Source organism: Rhinopithecus bieti, unplaced genomic scaffold (assembly GCF_001698545.2).
Source record: "Rhinopithecus bieti isolate Rb0 unplaced genomic scaffold, ASM169854v2 scaffold_19939, whole genome shotgun sequence".
Taxonomy (NCBI): Eukaryota; Metazoa; Chordata; class Mammalia; order Primates; family Cercopithecidae; genus Rhinopithecus; species Rhinopithecus bieti.
In genome coordinates this window covers 3,938,820-3,956,162 of record NW_016810019.1, presented here as the reverse complement: position 1 = coordinate 3,956,162, position 17,343 = coordinate 3,938,820, and the positions used below count along the sequence as shown (strand labels likewise).

Sequence of the window (17,343 nt, the reverse complement as noted above, 5' to 3'; positions counted from 1 at the left end):
ATTGGGATAAAATATTTGCCAAAGACATATCCGATAAAGGAATGTTTTCCAAAATAGACAAACTCTTAAAACTCAGTAGTCAGAAAATAACCCAATTTAAAGGTAGACAAAGGATCTGAACAGATACCTCACCCAAGAAGATAGACAGATGGCAATGCATATGAAAAGGTGCTCAACATCATGTCATTAGAGTGTGCAAAGCATAATAGCAATGAGATGCCACTACACATCTATTAGAATGACCAAAATCCAAAACACTGATGCCACCAAACACTGGTGTGGATATGGAGCAACAGGAGCTCTCATTCGTTGCTGCAGGAAATACAAAATGGTGCAGATACTTTGGAGGACAGTTTGACAGTTTCTTTTATATTTTATTTATTTATTTTATTTTTTTATTTTTGGAGATCGAGTTTCACTCTTGTTGCCCAGGCTGGAGTACAATGGCACAATCTTGGCTCACTGCAACCTCCACTTCCTGGGTTCAAGCAGTCCTCCTGTCTCAGCCTCCCAAGTAGCTGGGATTACAGGCGTGCGCCACCACGGCCAGCTAATGTTTTTGTATTATTAGCAGAGATCGGGTTTCATCATGTTGGCCAGGCTGGTCTCGAACTTCTGACCCCAGGTAATTCTGGAAAAAGAAAAACTGTGGAGACAGTAACAAGGTCAACGGTGGCCAGAGGTTCAGGGCAAGATAGGGAAGGATGAATAGGGAGATGACAGGATTTTGAGGGAGTAAAACGATTCTTATACTATACTGGTAGATACATGTCCTTATACGTTTTGTCAAAACCCATAGAGTACAACACAAGAGTGAACCCTATTATAAACTATGGACTTTAGTAACAATGTATCAATACTGGCTTATCGGTTGTAATGAATTATCTACATGAATGCAAGATGTTGATAACAGGGAAAATCAGGGAGGGGGAGATGAAGGGGCATATGGGAACTCTACTTTCTGATCAATACTTTCATAAATATAAAATGGCTTTTTTTTTTTGAGACGGAGTCTCACTCTGTCGCCCAGGCTGGAGTGTAGTGGCACGATCTCAGTGCACTGCAACCTCTGCCTCCCAGATTCAAGCAATTCTCCTACCTTAGCCGCCCAAGTAGCTGGGATTACAGGTGCCCACCACCGTGCCCAGCTAATTTTTGTGTATTTTTAGTAGAGACGGGGTTTCGCCATCTTGGCCAGGCTGGTCTTGAACTCTTGACCTCAAGTGATCCACCCGCCTAGGCCTCCCAAAGTTCTGGGATTACAGGTGTGAGCCACTTTGCCCAGCCCTAAAACTGCTCTTTTTAAACACTACTAATTAAAACAACAACAAATAGAATTCAGGATATAAGGTTTAAAAACATAATGAAAACACACTAGTTAACCATATTTATTTTAATGTCTATTCAGAGTTTAAAAGTTTCCCAGTAACACAAAAGACTGCACAGCTTTGAGACATTAAACTGTACAAATACATATAACCATTACCCCTAGGATAAATTACTCTTTAGATTTTAACAGTTTTCAGCATTTTACATCTGAACAGTTGAATCTTCTATACAAAAATATCATTATTATTATTTTATAATATGCCTTGGATAATGCCCACAAGATGACACCTATTACAATAGCAGTTGTTACAAAAGTCACAAAATACATAAAAATCTCAGTTGATAACATTATTATTCTTTAAAAAGAATTTACAGTACTAAGGTCCAGCCCAGAAAGGGGCAAGTTTAAACAGAGTAGCCCAAAGTTCAAAGTGTCTATTTAAAATACCAGTTTGGAAATAAACTAAGACAATAATATGTGTACTATGTGATATCACTGCCCCAGCAGCTGAACGCACTTGCTTTAGAGGAATGTGAACGTCAGAGCTGAGTCAGTGGTCAGCAGCATGAGTTGGCTTGGGGGAACCAGCTGGCACGCTTCATCTTTTTGTCTGGTAGGGACACAGAAACAAAGCAGTTTGAAGAGTCCAATGAACCAGCATCAAACACAGTTTCCAAAACTTTATTACTGATGTCAAACCAAGAGAACCTTGACTTGGTTAATATCGAAGTCATCAAGCCATCGGGTTTGACAGTCACCTTGAATTCATAGAAGCTGTACTGTCAGGATCAAAATATAGGCGGTCTACTAAAACCAGGTGGTGTAACTTTGATACTCTCTATGTTAAAGATACATTTATTTCTTAAAAACAAACAAACAAAAAAAAGCTGAGCACTGTGGCTCACACCTGTAATCCCCACACTTTGGGAGGCCGAGGCAGGTGGATCACCTGACTCGTTTGAGACAAGCCTGAACCTGACCAACATGGTGAAACCCTGTCTCTCCTAATACTACAAAAATTAGCTGGGCGTGGTGGTGCACGCCTCTAATCCCAGCTACTCGGGAGGCTGAGGCAGGAAAATCACTTGAACCCAGGAGGTAGAGGTTGTAGTAGGCCAAGATGGTGCTACTGCACTCTAGCTTGGACAAGAGTGAAACATGACCTCATAAAAAAAAAAAAAAAAAGACATCCTGCTCAAGATTGAATTTACCATCGCTCCCATAGCTTCAAAGAAGAAAAACAAATTTTTGCAATCTTTCTGTCATTGACAAAATGGCAGCACAGAGCCTTAGCCAAATAAGAACCACAGCTGACAGCCAGCAGAGGTTGGCCCAACTGCTGTACAGAAACAAAAGACAAACCTCTTGAGCCAATCACAGCAAAGTGAAGAACTACTAAACCATTTGGGCACATACAACAAATGAAAACTAAAACACTCTAAACATTTTCTGGAAATTTGTTTTTTGTTTTTTGTTTTTGTTTTTTAAGAGTTCTTACTGGATTTACTATTTATTAAATTGTAGATCAAATACTTCATACTTTGGCAAATAGTTTATTCAATACTTTGTAACATCCTACCCATATATGAACACTGTGGGCAATGATTCTAAGAAAATGCATTTCTTGGAAATAAATAAAATAGGGGATGATTTTTGCTCTTCCAAGTACCCACTTTTGCATATTTCTTCCAGAACTCAGTAGAAATAGACATCTGTAGACATTTCCCAGGGTCAAGGAACTTGCACGTACTCTACGGAGCAATGCTGTGGGGTTTCACACCACAGACTCCTACCGGTGGCCTCCGTACTTGGCCACCCAGTCTGTCCTCCCGTGCACTGAGGGAATGGGCTGTGCACGGTTCACAATATTTAGGTTTTTTGCTGTAGGATTGTAAGTACGTCCTGAAAACTGCCCCCGACCAGTTTTTGTGTTCCAGGTATATTCTGAAAGAAATCAGATTCGGAAAATAGGGTTTTACTCATTTGCTTATCAAACTCAAAGAAATTCATCCTCTCATTTGATGGGGAAAATTGAATTTATGTTTAAAAGATTAACTCAGAGGCTTTTTAAATGTTAAAACCAAAAATTGTAGTGTACTATTATGTTGACATCAATTAGAATTTCCAATAGCTGGCCGGGCACAGTGGTTCACACGTGTAATCCTAGCATTTTGGGAGGCTGAGGCGAGTGGATCACCTGAGGTCAGGAGTTCGAGACCAGCCCGGCCAACATGGTGAAACCCCGTCTCTACTAAAAATACAAAAAAGTCAGCTGAGCGTGGTGGCGGGTGACTAATCCCAGCTACTCAGGAGGCTGAGGCAGGAGAATCACTTGAACCCGGGAGGCAGAGGTTGCAGTGAGCCAAGATCGTATCGTTGCACACCAGCCTGGGCGACAAGAGTGAAACTCCGTCTCAAAAAAGAAAAAAAAAGAATTTTCAGTAGCTGAAGAGCCAACATTCCTGGTTTATAGTGCTGACGCTGCTATTTTCAATATTTTATTTTTAGATAGGCAATGCCAGGGAAGAAGACCAAGAAAAATTATTGGCTCAAATTCAATGGGCAACACCCACAGTGTTAGTGACTTTGTAATGTCACACTGTGGTTACATCTAAATAATATTCACACGGTATCACTACAGAAAAATGTATTTGGAATTGTGAATCTATAAAACTGTGGCTTCATGGAGAAACACACATGGGGTCCTGTAATAGATTTCTTTTTAAAAATTAAAATGTGGGTTTTATAGTGAAGTTTTTTGTGTGTTTTTTTTGTTTGTTTGTTTTGTTTTGTTTTTTAATGAGGCAGAGTTTCGCCCTTGTTGCGCAGGCTGGAGTGCAATGGAGCGATCTCAGCTTGCTGCAACCTCCACCTCCTGAGTTCAAGCGATTCTCCTGCCTCAGCCTTCTGAGCAGCTGGGATTACAGGGGCGCACCACCACGCCCCGCTAGTTTTGTATTTTTAGTAGAGATGGAGTTTTTCCATGTTGGCCAGGCTGGTCTGGAACTCCTGACCTAAGGTGATCCACCCACCTCAGCCTTGCCAATGATCCACGCACCTCAGCCTCCCAAAGTGCTGGGATTACAGGTGTGAGCCATCGCACCCAGCCAATACTTCATTTCTCATTGGGAAAATCATGGGTGGGAACACAACTCCCTGAAATGGTAGGATCCTAAACTTTTTTTTTCTTTTTTTTTTTTTGAGACGGAGTCTCGCTCTGTCGCCCAGGCTGGAGTGCAGTGGCGCAATCTCGGCTCACTGCAAGCTCCACCTCCTGGGTTCATACCATTCTCCTGCCTCAGCCTCCGGAGTAGCTGGGACTACAGGCACCCGCCACCATGCCCGGCTAATTTTTTGTATTTTTTTAGTAGAGATGGGGTTTCACCGTGTTAGCCAGGATGGTCTCGATCTCCCGAACTCGTGATCTGCCCGCCTCGGCCTCCCAAAGTGCTGGGATTACAGGTGTGAGCCACCGCGCCCGGCCGGATCCTAAACTTTTAATTACAAGGTTGTTTCATTCATATATCTGACTGTTTAAAATTTGTGAAAATTTAAAATTTCTTGAACATTTGTTATCTGAACAATTTATGAGCTAAAACTGCTTCAACATTTCAAAGGACAAAGCAGGAGATCATTTTACAGAGAATTTTGATGCCTTCTTCAGTCCTTCCTTCATGCTTTCCTCACCTCGAATTGAGAGCTAAGGTATCACAGGGATTGTATCTGAGGAGGGGTGTTTGCTTTTTGCATCTGGGGTTTAAATATCTCTTCACACTGTGTAGTAGCTGCCATTCTTAGATTAAACTCTAAGTGTTAATACTGAAATGAATCTGACCATTTTGTATCCCCAGCCCTAGCTATCCCATATTTACTGGCATGGTTGGCAGTTTTTCTTAAATTTTCTGTAAAACTGGGAGGTAGGAGGGAATTCTGTGAGCACGTGGTCCTGACAAGCTACTAACTTCAGCACGGGTGAACAAGATATTGAGTGGGGACATCCTGGGTAAGATGGCAGCCTGACTGTGGTGTAGTTTGGTGGAGGCAGGGAGGCCAACAGCTTCCCACTCCATGGTTTGACAGGTCCTTTTATTCCAGTCTTTTACTAGGCTAAAATTCTCAAAGTCAAAGCCACTAAAAAGCTATCTAACAAAGTCAGGGACAATGTGTCTACAAAGGCCAGTTAGGGCACCATGTTTTCTAGGAAGAGCCCTTTAGTTACAGCCATTGGAAGAGAAACGAGCCTCTGTCTGCTAAATTAGTGAGCTCACCCATGTGGGTCATAGGTCAAAGTAGGAGTAGAAGAGACAGCGTAGGAGGGGAGTAGAGAGCGGGAGAGAGGCAGTAAGCCCAGCTTATTCAGAGAGGGAAAAGGGAGCATGGCATTAAGCTAATGAGTGAGGCTCTGAGGGCAAGAATTGAGAGCTTTGGGGAGTAACAAAAAGAGAAGCCTTTTTCCAGGTCATGACATCACCTAAGTCAAGTCCTAAATGGTTTTAAATGAAATTGTGTTCAGGACAGTGTTTTGTAAAACTTTTTCAAGAGGGAATCATTGTGCTAAGACGGGGGTAGAGTTGAGATTTAGGGTTCCTTTCCTAGATATACTAGAATTTTAGGACTCAAGTACCTTTGGTGAATAACCCAACAGCTGAGAGGAGCCCAGATCTCGTGGCAGGGCAAGAAATGCTTTTGTGCCTTAGTGGGACCACCCCACACCTCAACGCCCCGCAAGAGCGGGATAGCGAGCCTTGTAATGCTTGCTCTGCGTTTAAAAACTGCATCTGTCCTATCAAGGACATTTAACTTCTTGTAGAAAATCTGTGCTAAACGAAAGAAGTTTGCCTTTAGTTAATGGATTTCGTTGATGCCACTATGATGTAACTGTTAGCAAGATATAAAACTTGTGTAAGATGCAGATCATAATAGTACCTGCTGGAATAGAGCCATGGGAGAATTAATGAGTTAATGTACACAGAGTGCTTAACACAGGATCCCGCACTTCTAAAGTGATCCTAAAGGGTGCTGTGTAGAACAGAAGTCACTCCTCCAAGTCCTTGTTGTTAGTTTCAAGGCAAGGAGTAAGGAAGTATTAGGAAGTTTGAAGGAGAGATCACATGGGGAGGAAGACATTGATTTTCCGTCTCAAAATTTAAGGGTAGAGGCCGGGTGCGGTGGCTCACGCCTGTAATCCCAGCACTTTGAGAGGTCGAGGCAGGCAGATCACGAGGTCAAGAGATTGTGATCATCCTGCCCCACCTCTACTAAAAATACATAAATTAGCTGGGCGTCGTGGTGCGCACCTGTAGTCCCAGCTACTAGGGAGGCTGAGGCAGAAGAATTGCTTGAACCCAGGTGGTGGTTGCAGTAGGAAGCTGAGATTGCGCCACTGCACTCCAGCCTGGTGACAGAGCAAGACTCCGTCTCAATAAAAACAAAAAAACAAAAACAAAAAACAAAACAAAACAAAAAAACTTGAAGGGGAGAAAGAAGAGCAAAGACGAGACTATGAAGAAGGGGGAAATAGTTGAGTAAATATGGTAATGACCTGGTGTTATTTTCTTGTGGGAAACTGTCACCCAACTGGGATGACAGGAAGACACATCTCTTACAGAACAGTGTTTTTCTAAGGATTTGCATTGACCACTTGAGAGTGATTAATATTTACTTCATTTTTTACCTTTCCTCCAATCACCATCTGGAGAAAATTCTGATAAGCAAAGTAAAGAAATGAAAAGTTAAGAAAAAGCATTTACTTAAAAAAACGAAAACAGGAATATGCATGCTAATTGGATAGAATAATTAATATATAAAGGCCTTCAATATCTTACAAAATATTTTAAAAGACCCACTCTTGATTTGTAAGAGTAGATACCCAGGTAACAAAATAATTTGACACATTATGATTTTCTGCTTTTATATTAAAAATATAAAATGTGGCTGGGTACAGTGGTTCACACCTGTAATCCCAGCACTTTGGGAGACCAAGGCAGGTGGATCATTTGAGGTCAGGAGTTCGAGACCAGCCTGACCAACACGGTGAAACTGCGTCTCTACTAAAAATCCAAAAATATTAGCTGGGCATGGTGGTGCATGCCTGTAATCCCAGCTACTGGGGAGGTTGAGGCAGGAGAATTGTTTGAACCCGGGAGGTGGAGGTTGCAGTGAGCTGAGATTACACCACTGCACTCCAGCCTAGGCAACAGAGCAAGACTCCATCTAAAAAAAATAATAATAATAAAATTTTATATTTCTAAATGAATGACTCATAAAGCTTGCTTAAATATTTGAGGCTTTATAAATATCACTGCTGTATATAAAATGTTTACTTATTTTGTTTCAACGGAAAGATAATGAAGCAATTCTTTTCACAGATAAGGTAACTGCAGTACTACTTAAGCAGTTCTGTTGTGGCAAGAAATAAAAAATTAAAGAAGTCCAGGCTTTATACATTTTTAGCTTCAATACTGTGAACTTTAAAGACTGGCATATCTAATCAAGGGTTTTAATATAAGATAGTGGTTAGGATAGGCTGTGAGCATACTTTCAGAGTCAACTTTTAAATTAAACTACAGGCCAGGCATAGTTGCTCATCCCTGTAATCCCAGAGTTTGGGGAGGCCAAGGTGGGAGGATTGCTTGAGCCCAGGAGTCAAGATCAGCTTGGCGGCCGGGCGCGGTGGCTCAAGCCTGTAATCCCGGCACTTTGGGAGGCCGAGATGGGCGGATCACGAGGTCAGGAGATCAAGACCATCCTGGCTAACACGGTGAAACCCCGTCTCTACTAAAATACAAAAAACTAGCCGGGCGAGGTGGCGGGCGCCTGTAGTCCCAGCTACTCGGGAGGCTGAGGCAGGAGAATGGCGTAAACCCGGGAGGCGGAGCTTGCAGTGAGCTGAGATCCGGCCACTGCACTCCAGCCCGGGCGACAGAGCGAGACTCCGTCTCAAAAAAAAAAAAAAAAAAAAAATCAGCTTGGAAACAAACAAAACCCTGTTCCTACAAAAAAAAATTTTGAATTAGCTGGGCGTGGTGGTGTGCACCTGTATTCCCATCTACTCAGAAGGCCGAGGCAGGAGGATCACTTGAGCCCAGGAATTCGAGGCTGCAGTGAACCATAATTGCATCACTGCACTCCAGCCTGGGTGATAGAGCAAGGCTTTTTCTCTATAAAAAAGAGTTAAAATAAATAAATTAAACTACAATTAGGTATCTTATCAAAGTTCTAATAATTTGCCTCAATGTTTATTTTTGGTGCCTCACTAAGGATATCTATTTCAGATTAAAATGATTCAGAGGCCATTCATGGTCAAATCTGACTGGCTTAAGTACAGAATCATCACCCTCCATTTCAAGTGTGTACCCCCACATGTGGCTGTCACATGCCACGCCACTGGGGAGCAGGCTTACCTCAGTTAGGCATATCGCTGGAGGGTGGAGAGATAAACCCTTCCCCGCCGAATACTATTGCAAAGCAAAAGGCAGGTGTGAAAGTCCTGCCACCACTCATTTCTACGCCCTAAGATGGAACTGTAGAGACACACCTCATGTTGACTCATTCACAAATAGAGTGTCAGCATTTATTAAGCTTTCACCCTGTGCCAGGTCCTGGGCAGAGGGCTCTGGAAAAGGCATTTTCTCACATCTCACTGTGCAGCACGGCACACTCTTTGGAAGTGGATTAAGTTGAGTTTCTATCCCAGCTCCACTAGCTGTGTGACCTCAAGTAAGTTACTTCACCTACATTTCGTCATCTGTAAAGAAGAGATCTAGCTACATCATCAGGTTATCATGAGGATTAAATGATATAATCCCAGTAAGCCCTTTACACTGTGCCTGGCAGAGAGTCACCACTTAATTAGAGGTAGCTCTTCTTATAATTATTAGACCCTCAAATGCACATTTTGGAAGAAAATAGGACATTTTGGTAAAACAAAAGAAATGCATTAATGAGGTGAGGCTGACTAAAAGTCTTTGCTGGGAAAAGTGACTGCATAAACTTAAAAAGGAAAATGCTCCTTTCTGCTCAGGAATCTAGAAAACTGTATCTGAAGTTGTTCTTACCTGAAGCCGTTGCATTGAGAGGTGCTAAGTGGATCCTCTGGCCAGCTGACTGCACTTCTTTTTTGAGAAAGGAAGGAATATATCCTGACTGATTGTAAGTAGCATAGCTTCCAAGATTTCCTAGTGACATATCATAAAGTTTCACAGTCAGAAGGTGAATATTTTAGGTACAGTAGAATAACATTGAATACTCCCCCATTACCTCTAAATACTACTTTTCAGCATCTACTATGTTCTAGCCACTATACTGTGCTTGTTACAGATATTCTTATTCCATCCATACAACAGCCCTCTGAGATCACATTATTATCCACATTATTATCCATATCGTGTGGCTCTCCGACGTTGAGTAACTTGCCTAACTTCTCACAGTTAGTAAGAGACTGAGCTGGAGTCTGAACTCAAGGCCCAGGGGTGTTCAGTTCACCCTGAACATGACAGGCTTTCTCACGACCCCACTTCTTAGTATGGGGCTGTTTCCGACTGCGAAGCCCCCATCTCCGAAGTGCTCTCTGTGTCTGTCTTCGTTCTGTAAAATGGTTGTAAGTGGACCTATTCTCGTAGGGTTGTTGTAGGGATTGATGAGACTCTTCAGAGCACGTGGCATAGAATCTGTACTCATTAAATGTCAGCTAGCATCATTGCCATCATTATGGTCACCATCATCATCATCACTTGGTGCATGCTCAGTGTGGCGGTAGCATGGGGATGTATTGATGAGGAAAAATCTAGAGTCTGGAGACCAGTCAGGAAGTCACTGCTAATAGCTGAAATGAGAGAGGATGAGGGTCTGAACCACAACAGTGGCAGAGGGTGAAGAAGAAGGGAACAAAGCAGGTTCACGGGGTGGAGGTGGCAGGGAAAGAGGGGAATATAAACTAAGTTTGTACCTCAGGTAACTGGGTGCATTGTCCATGGATAGCAACATAGGAGGAGAATGAGGATGGGGGGAAAGACATGGTACCCAGAGGACATTCAAATTGTGGCAGGCAGAGGGCAAGTGGGCAGGCATGGAGACTGGTAATGATCAGGGTGTGGTGGTTACCGAGTTGTGGGCTTGGAGGAGCCAGCTCAGAGGGACTGCGAATGCGCAGAGACCTGGAGTAGACCCCGCAAGGAACATCAGCATTAAGGGACAGGAGAGAAAAGGACCCCATGGAGCAAGAGAACAGGTAGAGAGGGGGGTGGTAGGAGGAACAGGGTATGGAAATCCAAGAGAATACACACTGAGTGTGGAAAAAGGAATGGGAGATGAGGCAGAGGACTCGGATGGGACCAGCACTGCCCATGGGATCTGGCCACTGGGATGTCAAGATCTAGCGGAGCTGCTGCACCAGCAGGAAGCTGACTGAAGACAAACGACAACCAGAAGTGACAGGTGGAGCTAGCTCTGCAAGGAGACAGGTTTATCTCTAGAAGGCGAAACGGGGCTCTGATCACCCTCGTGGTTTCAAAGCACTGTTGAGTAAACAGAGTGTTTTCTCCATGGTGTTATCTGTTCACACGTCTCAACACTGGGCTCTTGTGTCCCTGAGGTCTCTCATGGCATGTCAGGCTTCAACAGATGTCTGCTCGTGAAGCAACAAATGTTAAAGTGCAATATTATGTTATCAGCCCCTAAAGGATTGTATACGGTAAGCACATGCTCTCAGTCTATACATGTTTAACCCTACTGCATTTTGCATAAGTTCAGCTGCTGCCTACTTTAACCTTTTACTTGAGAAAAATTTGAGGAAGGAAATTCAAAGCAGTGATTGTATTCACTAGCAGCTTCAGTCATGTCTCTTGCTCTCATCCTCATCAGCAGAGCAAACACTTATTAAATGCATAGCATCTGACAAAATTCCAGGTAGGGTTATATAAGAATACCTAAGGAAATTTCGTCCATTTTATGGACGGGAAAGCTGGCTTAAACTACTTGTCCCAAACCACAAAAGCTGGTGAGTGACGAAATGGGGATACGTCAGACTCTAGGATTCATGCATTGAACACTTATATGATGCTTCTTATTGGAGAAAGAAGTTGTTAGGGGAAAAAAATGACCAGAAAATTAGGTCTTCTTGAATTATTTTGGCTTATTATTTGAAGTACCTTGTATGCTGTGAATTTTCAGATTGGAGCCAGTGGTTAGCACTGTTGAAACCAGTGACACTGAACCCCTAGGAAATCCACCGTCTTTATTAACCCAGTTAACCTTTTTTTTTAAAAAAAAAAAATTATTTATTTTATTTATTTGAAGATGGAGTTTCCCTTGGCCTCTGTTGCCAGGCTGGGAGTGCAGTGGCGCAATCTCGACTCACTGCAACCTTCCGCCTCCCGGGTTCCAAAGCGATTCTCCTGCCTCAGCCTCCCGAAGTACTAAGGATTACAGGCGCTACGCAACCACACCCAGCAAATTTTGTATTTTAGTAGAGACGGGGTTTCACCACCTGTTGGCCCAGGATAGTCCTAGGATCTTCTTTGATGCCTCAATGATCTGCCGCGGCTCGGCCTCCTGAAGGTGCTGGGAATTAACAGGTTGGTGGAAACCACCGCAACCCAGCCTAACCTTTTTTTAAAAGTGGTGTTTCATGCTTAATAAGATGAGTTTTCAGACTTTGAAAAAAAAAATTCCAGGATTAATAGAAATCACAGAAAATTAAGAAAATACTCTTTTGATCTTTTTTTCATTAGAATTATTTGCCTTGATTTCTTCTATAAAGTTCCATAATTAATTTAAGAAGACCAGCATATAACTTTTTGAGAGCATATTCATCTTAAAATCTCAATTACTGAAGGAAGATATTCTTGATGAGACAGAATGCTTTTCTTTGTCCTAGTCCTGATTTGACTTCTAAAAGCAGATCATCTTGGTCTTTTATGTCAGGATGAGGGGCACATGTTGAGAGAGAATTAGACAAGAGATTCAAAGAACAAATTGCATTCATCTCACACCCAGAAATTACCTTGTAGGTCCTCTAATTTTCAGGAAAAGTTTCATTGCATGATAGTTTTCGATTGGTTTAATTATGCTTTCTTCTAAAGAGAAGACAGATGGAAAGAAAGAATAATAGCAAGGAGAAAGTTTTAGGAAAAGCAGAGAAAAAATGGATTAGAGGATTAATGAAAAGACCCAGAAAGAACCCTTAAAAATGCAAAAATGTCCCCATGTGTCATCACAGCATTTATTTGATGCCAACTGTATATTGCCCTGAGACTCAAAGTTGTTCTACTGCCCTTTAATTGAATTTGTGTAATTGGTTGGTTCAGTGAATATTATTTTTAATTATCTGCAGAAAAAATAAGTAAATTACAGTGCTGCAGTGTATGACACCTCAGCAACATTAAATGGATAAGCTGAGTTTTTAAAGAATCTGGAAAACTTATAAAAAGTTCCGATGTATTGAGTATTGATGTCACATCAGAATATCTCACTAAACTACTCACTTATTATAATGGTAATTGTCAAAGTTTTTGATCCAATATCACCTACCTTAAAAACAAACTGTACCTCTTCACACACTTTTAAGTTGATATTTAAAATTTTTAATCATAAGTTTAACGGTTGCAAAGGATGTTATTTCTGACATATTGTAACTATAGGCATTTTAAAAATAAAACTATTAGTGATTTTGTTTTGAGACAGAATCTCGCTCTGTCGCCCAGGCTGGAGTGCAGTGGCGTGATCTCGGCTCACTGCAACCTCCACTTCCCGGGTTCAAGAGATTCTCCTGCCTCAGCCTCCTGAGCAGCCGGGTTTATAGGCGCATGCCACCATGCCTGGCTAATTTTTTTTTTTTTTTGTATTTTTAGTAGAGACGGGGTTTTACCATGTTGGTCAGGCTGGTCTCGAACTCCTGATCTTGTGATTCGCCCACCTCGGCCTCCCAAAGTGCTGGGATTACAGGAGTGGGCCATTGCGCCTGGCCAAAACTATTAGTGATTTTACGCCCTCCAATATTGACATAAAAATACATGAACAAGTTCCTTTTTGACACTTGGACATTTCACATTAATTCCTTTTCCCTTCAAATTATATTTTTATTTATACCTCAGCTTCCAAATTTTATCCAAATGTAATCTTAGGCTTAAAAGTCTTAAAATTGGCCACTCTAAAATATGTATAAATTACATTTTAAAAAAATTTCTTGTAACCATAAGGATATTAACATACTATACAAAGTTAGTTATAATTACAATGATTCATTGTATATAATTAATCAAAAAAGTTGAATATGATATATTTTGATTACTAAACATGAAAATTCAGTTTTTTGCAAACGCATCTCTTAATGAGAAAGGTGAGGCTATTTTCAACTAGTTCATGTATCAACAAATGAGTATTTATTGCTGGAATCACAGCATCAGGGCCATTTTCTCTCTTCTTTCTTATTCCTTTCTGGAGACAGAAGCACTAAGAAATCTCGCTAATACAAATAGATAGTTGGGAACAAAAGGGGTTTTGTGATAGCTTTGCCCCTCTATTCTTCAAACACTCTTCAAAGTTACAGATCAAAATTCATATATTGATCTCATAAAAAAAATTAAAAAAACATTTAAAATTACCTGTCAGCTAAGAACTCAAGCAGGGAGAACTGTTAAGACTCTGTGACTTTAAAAAGGATCTGTTCCTCAGTCATCAAATCAAAGTTACTGACTCTCTCAACAGTGACATCAACATACCAGAATTTCCGTTTCATTGGCACCCCAGATATTTTTACATTTTGAGGAAAAAGAAAATGCACCATGGTAGCCAGTGAGAAGTCTTCTTTTCAGAATAGAGACTCCCTGCTAGGGCAGATCCATTTCAGGAAAGACTCAGATGGAGGTTGAGAATATCCTTAAAACTAGCTATACTCAAGAATTAATGGAAAAACCTTTTTTTTTTATTATTGTACTTTTTAATATAGAGGCACAGTTCCACCATGTTGGCCAGGTTGATCTCGAACTCCTAAGCTCAAGGGACCTGCCCACCTCCGCCTCCCAAAGTTCTGGGATTACAGGTGTGAACCACCACGCTCATCCAGCTGAAAACAGTTTTACTGAAGAGGCAGTGTTACAACTCCATGACTGCTCCAGCAGAGCAGGGCTCCCCCTAGGGAGAGTGTAGCGGAAAACCTTTGTGTGTCTCCCCAGTGCACACATATCTTGGTTGGAAGAGCACTGCAGTATACTTAAAAGTAGACATCTATAAAGGAAAACCACGTACATGTACATTTTGTATTCGTGCGTTACCTGCACTGCTCCTTTTGAAAGCGACTTCTGCCCCGACGGGTCCCAGTGACTTGGGGAATAACTGGTTGCTCCAAGTGTGGGGGCTTATTTCCTTTCCACTGGCCATCAAGGACACGTTCTTGGGATTCACACCTGAGAAGAACAAAGCAGCCGCTTCGCAGGTTAGAGCGGATCATAAACTTAAAGGAAACGTGTAATACATTCAAACAAAGACTAGAGATACCTTGGACAGGAGAATGGAAATAAATGTAGGTGAAACTGTAGCAGATACTTGCTTTCTGATGAAGTCCTTAGCACAACCCTCTGGGATGCTGACAGTATACTTTATAGGCAGAAGATATTTTCTATAATATAATAACATTTGATGTTCTTGCTAAGGGTCTTGTAAAAAATGAGGTGTCACAAAAATTTTTCTTCAACAACACGACTTTTTTTTTGTTTTTTTGAGACAGGGTCTCTCTCTGTCTCCCAGGCTGGAGGTGCCGTGGTGTGATCTCGGCTCACTGCAGCCTCCACCTCCCGGGTTCAAGTGATTCTTGTGTCTCAGCCTCCCGAGTAGCTGGGATTACAAGCGCCCAACAGCATGCTTGGCTAATTTTTGTATTTTTAGTAGAGAGGGGATTTCACCATGTTGGCCAGGCTGGTCTCAAACTCCTGGCCTCAAGTGATCCGTTCACCTTGGCCTCCCAAAGTGCTGAGATTACAGGTGTTAGCCACCACACCCGACCCAACATGACATTTTCATGTCACTTGTTTTGAGCGTATATTCTTGGCCTGACCCTTGGTGTAGCAGGGAAAACAGACACATGACTAAGAACTCAGGAAAACCTTTGAAGTTCGGAGATAGGAAGCTCCGCCTGTAGCACTTATTTGTATGTGAGACACAGTAAAATGGAAAGTCTATGCCCTGTGCACCAGAAAGAAGGCATTGCAAACGTACTTGGAAAAAGGACAGTTTTAATTACTTATGATTTTCTGAAATCTGTGAAATGTCCATTCAGCCTTGGGCTGTGATACTAGTGGTCAAAGGGAGTTGTTTCAACCTGTTCCTAAGAGACTTGAAAACTTCTTGAGCTTGTTTGCTTTTCACTGATAATTAAATTAGAGTGAACTTGCCCATTCTATGCCTTTAGGTCATTCACGGAGAGTTTTCTTTATCTAGTGCTGAAATAATCACTGGGGACTCCATCGATTTAGGAAGTCAAAACTGTCTCCAGTCAGTTGCGCTTTTGCTTTTTGCAAGCTGAATTCCTTAGAAAGGTTTCATATTTATGAGATATGTAATAATGTCCTTATTTTGAAACCAGAAATACTGAGCCTCAAAAGTTACCCATTATCAGTTCTCTAAGGAAACACTTCATCAGGCAAGTAATTCCCTTTCTTTAAAGGATTTGACTTCCCTAATAAAACTACGACTCAAACTATAATAGGCAACTACTGTCTGGGCGCAGTGGCTCATGCCTGTAATCCCAGCACTTTAGGAGGCTGAGGCGGGTGGCTCACGAGGTCAGGAGTTTGAGACCAGCTTGGCCAACATAGTGAAACACTGTCTCTACTAAAAATACAACAATTAGCTGGGCAAGAGGCAGGAGAATTGCTTGAACCCGGGAGGCAGAGGTTGTGGTGAGCTGAGATCGTGCTACTGCACGCTAGCCTGGGCAACAGAGCGAGACTCCATCTCAAAAAAAAAAAAAAGACAAAAAAAGGCAACTACCTGACCATAAAGATGCACTTGGTGGCAATTACTCATATTAAAAACATCTTTAGGCTGGGCATGGTGGCCCACGCCTGTGATCCCAGCACTTTGGGAGGCCGAGGCAGGTGGATCACCTGAGGTCAGGAGTTTGAGAGCAGTCTGGTCAGCATGGCAAGACCCTGCCTCTACTTAAAAGAATACAAAAAAATTAGCTGGGTGTCGTGGTGCCTGCCTGTAATCCCAGCTACTCGGGAGGACCCAGAAAGGAAGTGCAAGGTAGGGGGTAAAACATTAAAAATCGGTGTGAACACAGTTCTCATAACTATAGTTCAACAAAGAATGAGAAGAATGAGTTCTGAATATTTAAATAATGTTGTTAATCCAGTTGGCCTTGGCAATATTCCTAAATTGGCTTTTTTTTTTAAAGTAAGTATTTTAAAGTAAAAGGAAGGTAAGTAAATTATTGAAGATAATTAGTTTAATTCAAGGTCTGTTTTTTTTTTTTTTTAGACAGACTTTTGCTCTTGTTGCCCAGGTTGGAGTGCAATGGCACGATCTCAGCTCACCAAAACCTCCACCTCCCAGGTTCAAGTGATTCTCTTGCCTCAGCCTCCTGAGTAGCTGGGATTACAGGTATGTGCCATCACACCCGGCTAACTTTGTATTTTCAATAGAGACAGGGTTTCTCCATGTTGGTCAGGCTAGTCTCCAACTCCCAACCTCAGTTGATCTGCCGCCTCAGCCTCCCAAAGTGCTGGGATTACAGGTGTGAGACACCATTCCTGGCCTCAAGGTCTATTTAAGACCTGGGAGACAGAGGTTGCAGTGAGCTGAGGTCCCACCACTGCACTCCAGCCTGGATGACAGATCGAGAGTCTGTTTTAAAAAAAAAAAAAAAAGTACACCAGATCATTAGGAAAGAGCATTTGAAAATCTATATTTTATTTATTTGTTTATTTATTTATTTATTTATTTTTGAGACGGAGTCTCGCTCTGTCGCCCAAGCTGGAGTGCAGTCGCCGGATCTCAGCTCACTGCAATCTCCA

The 17,343-nt window shown here is 41.9% G+C and overlaps 1 protein-coding gene across 6 annotated transcripts in view; it reads right to left on the bottom strand.

Moving 5' to 3' along the window:
• Positions 1-606: 606 nt before the first annotated feature.
• Positions 607-17,343, bottom strand: part of MAK (male germ cell associated kinase) — a 75,973-nt gene continuing 59,236 nt past the window's right edge. The window contains exons 12-16 of one of the 6 annotated variants that reach the window (XM_017891145.1): positions 14,602-14,733; positions 12,333-12,405; positions 9,388-9,507; positions 1,848-1,940; positions 607-646 (exon numbers count right to left, since the gene is read on the bottom strand). In XM_017891145.1, the coding sequence (XP_017746634.1) occupies positions 1,853-1,940; positions 9,388-9,507; positions 12,333-12,405; positions 14,602-14,733 (413 nt within the window). In that variant the 3' untranslated portion in view covers positions 607-646; positions 1,848-1,852. Of the gene's footprint in view, positions 647-1,382; positions 3,275-6,870; positions 7,035-8,867; positions 9,078-9,387; positions 9,508-12,332; positions 12,406-14,601; positions 14,734-17,343 lie in introns of those variants that run through there. The other 5 variants (XM_017891148.1, XM_017891146.1, XM_017891147.1 and 2 more) reach the window with 5 other exon arrangements.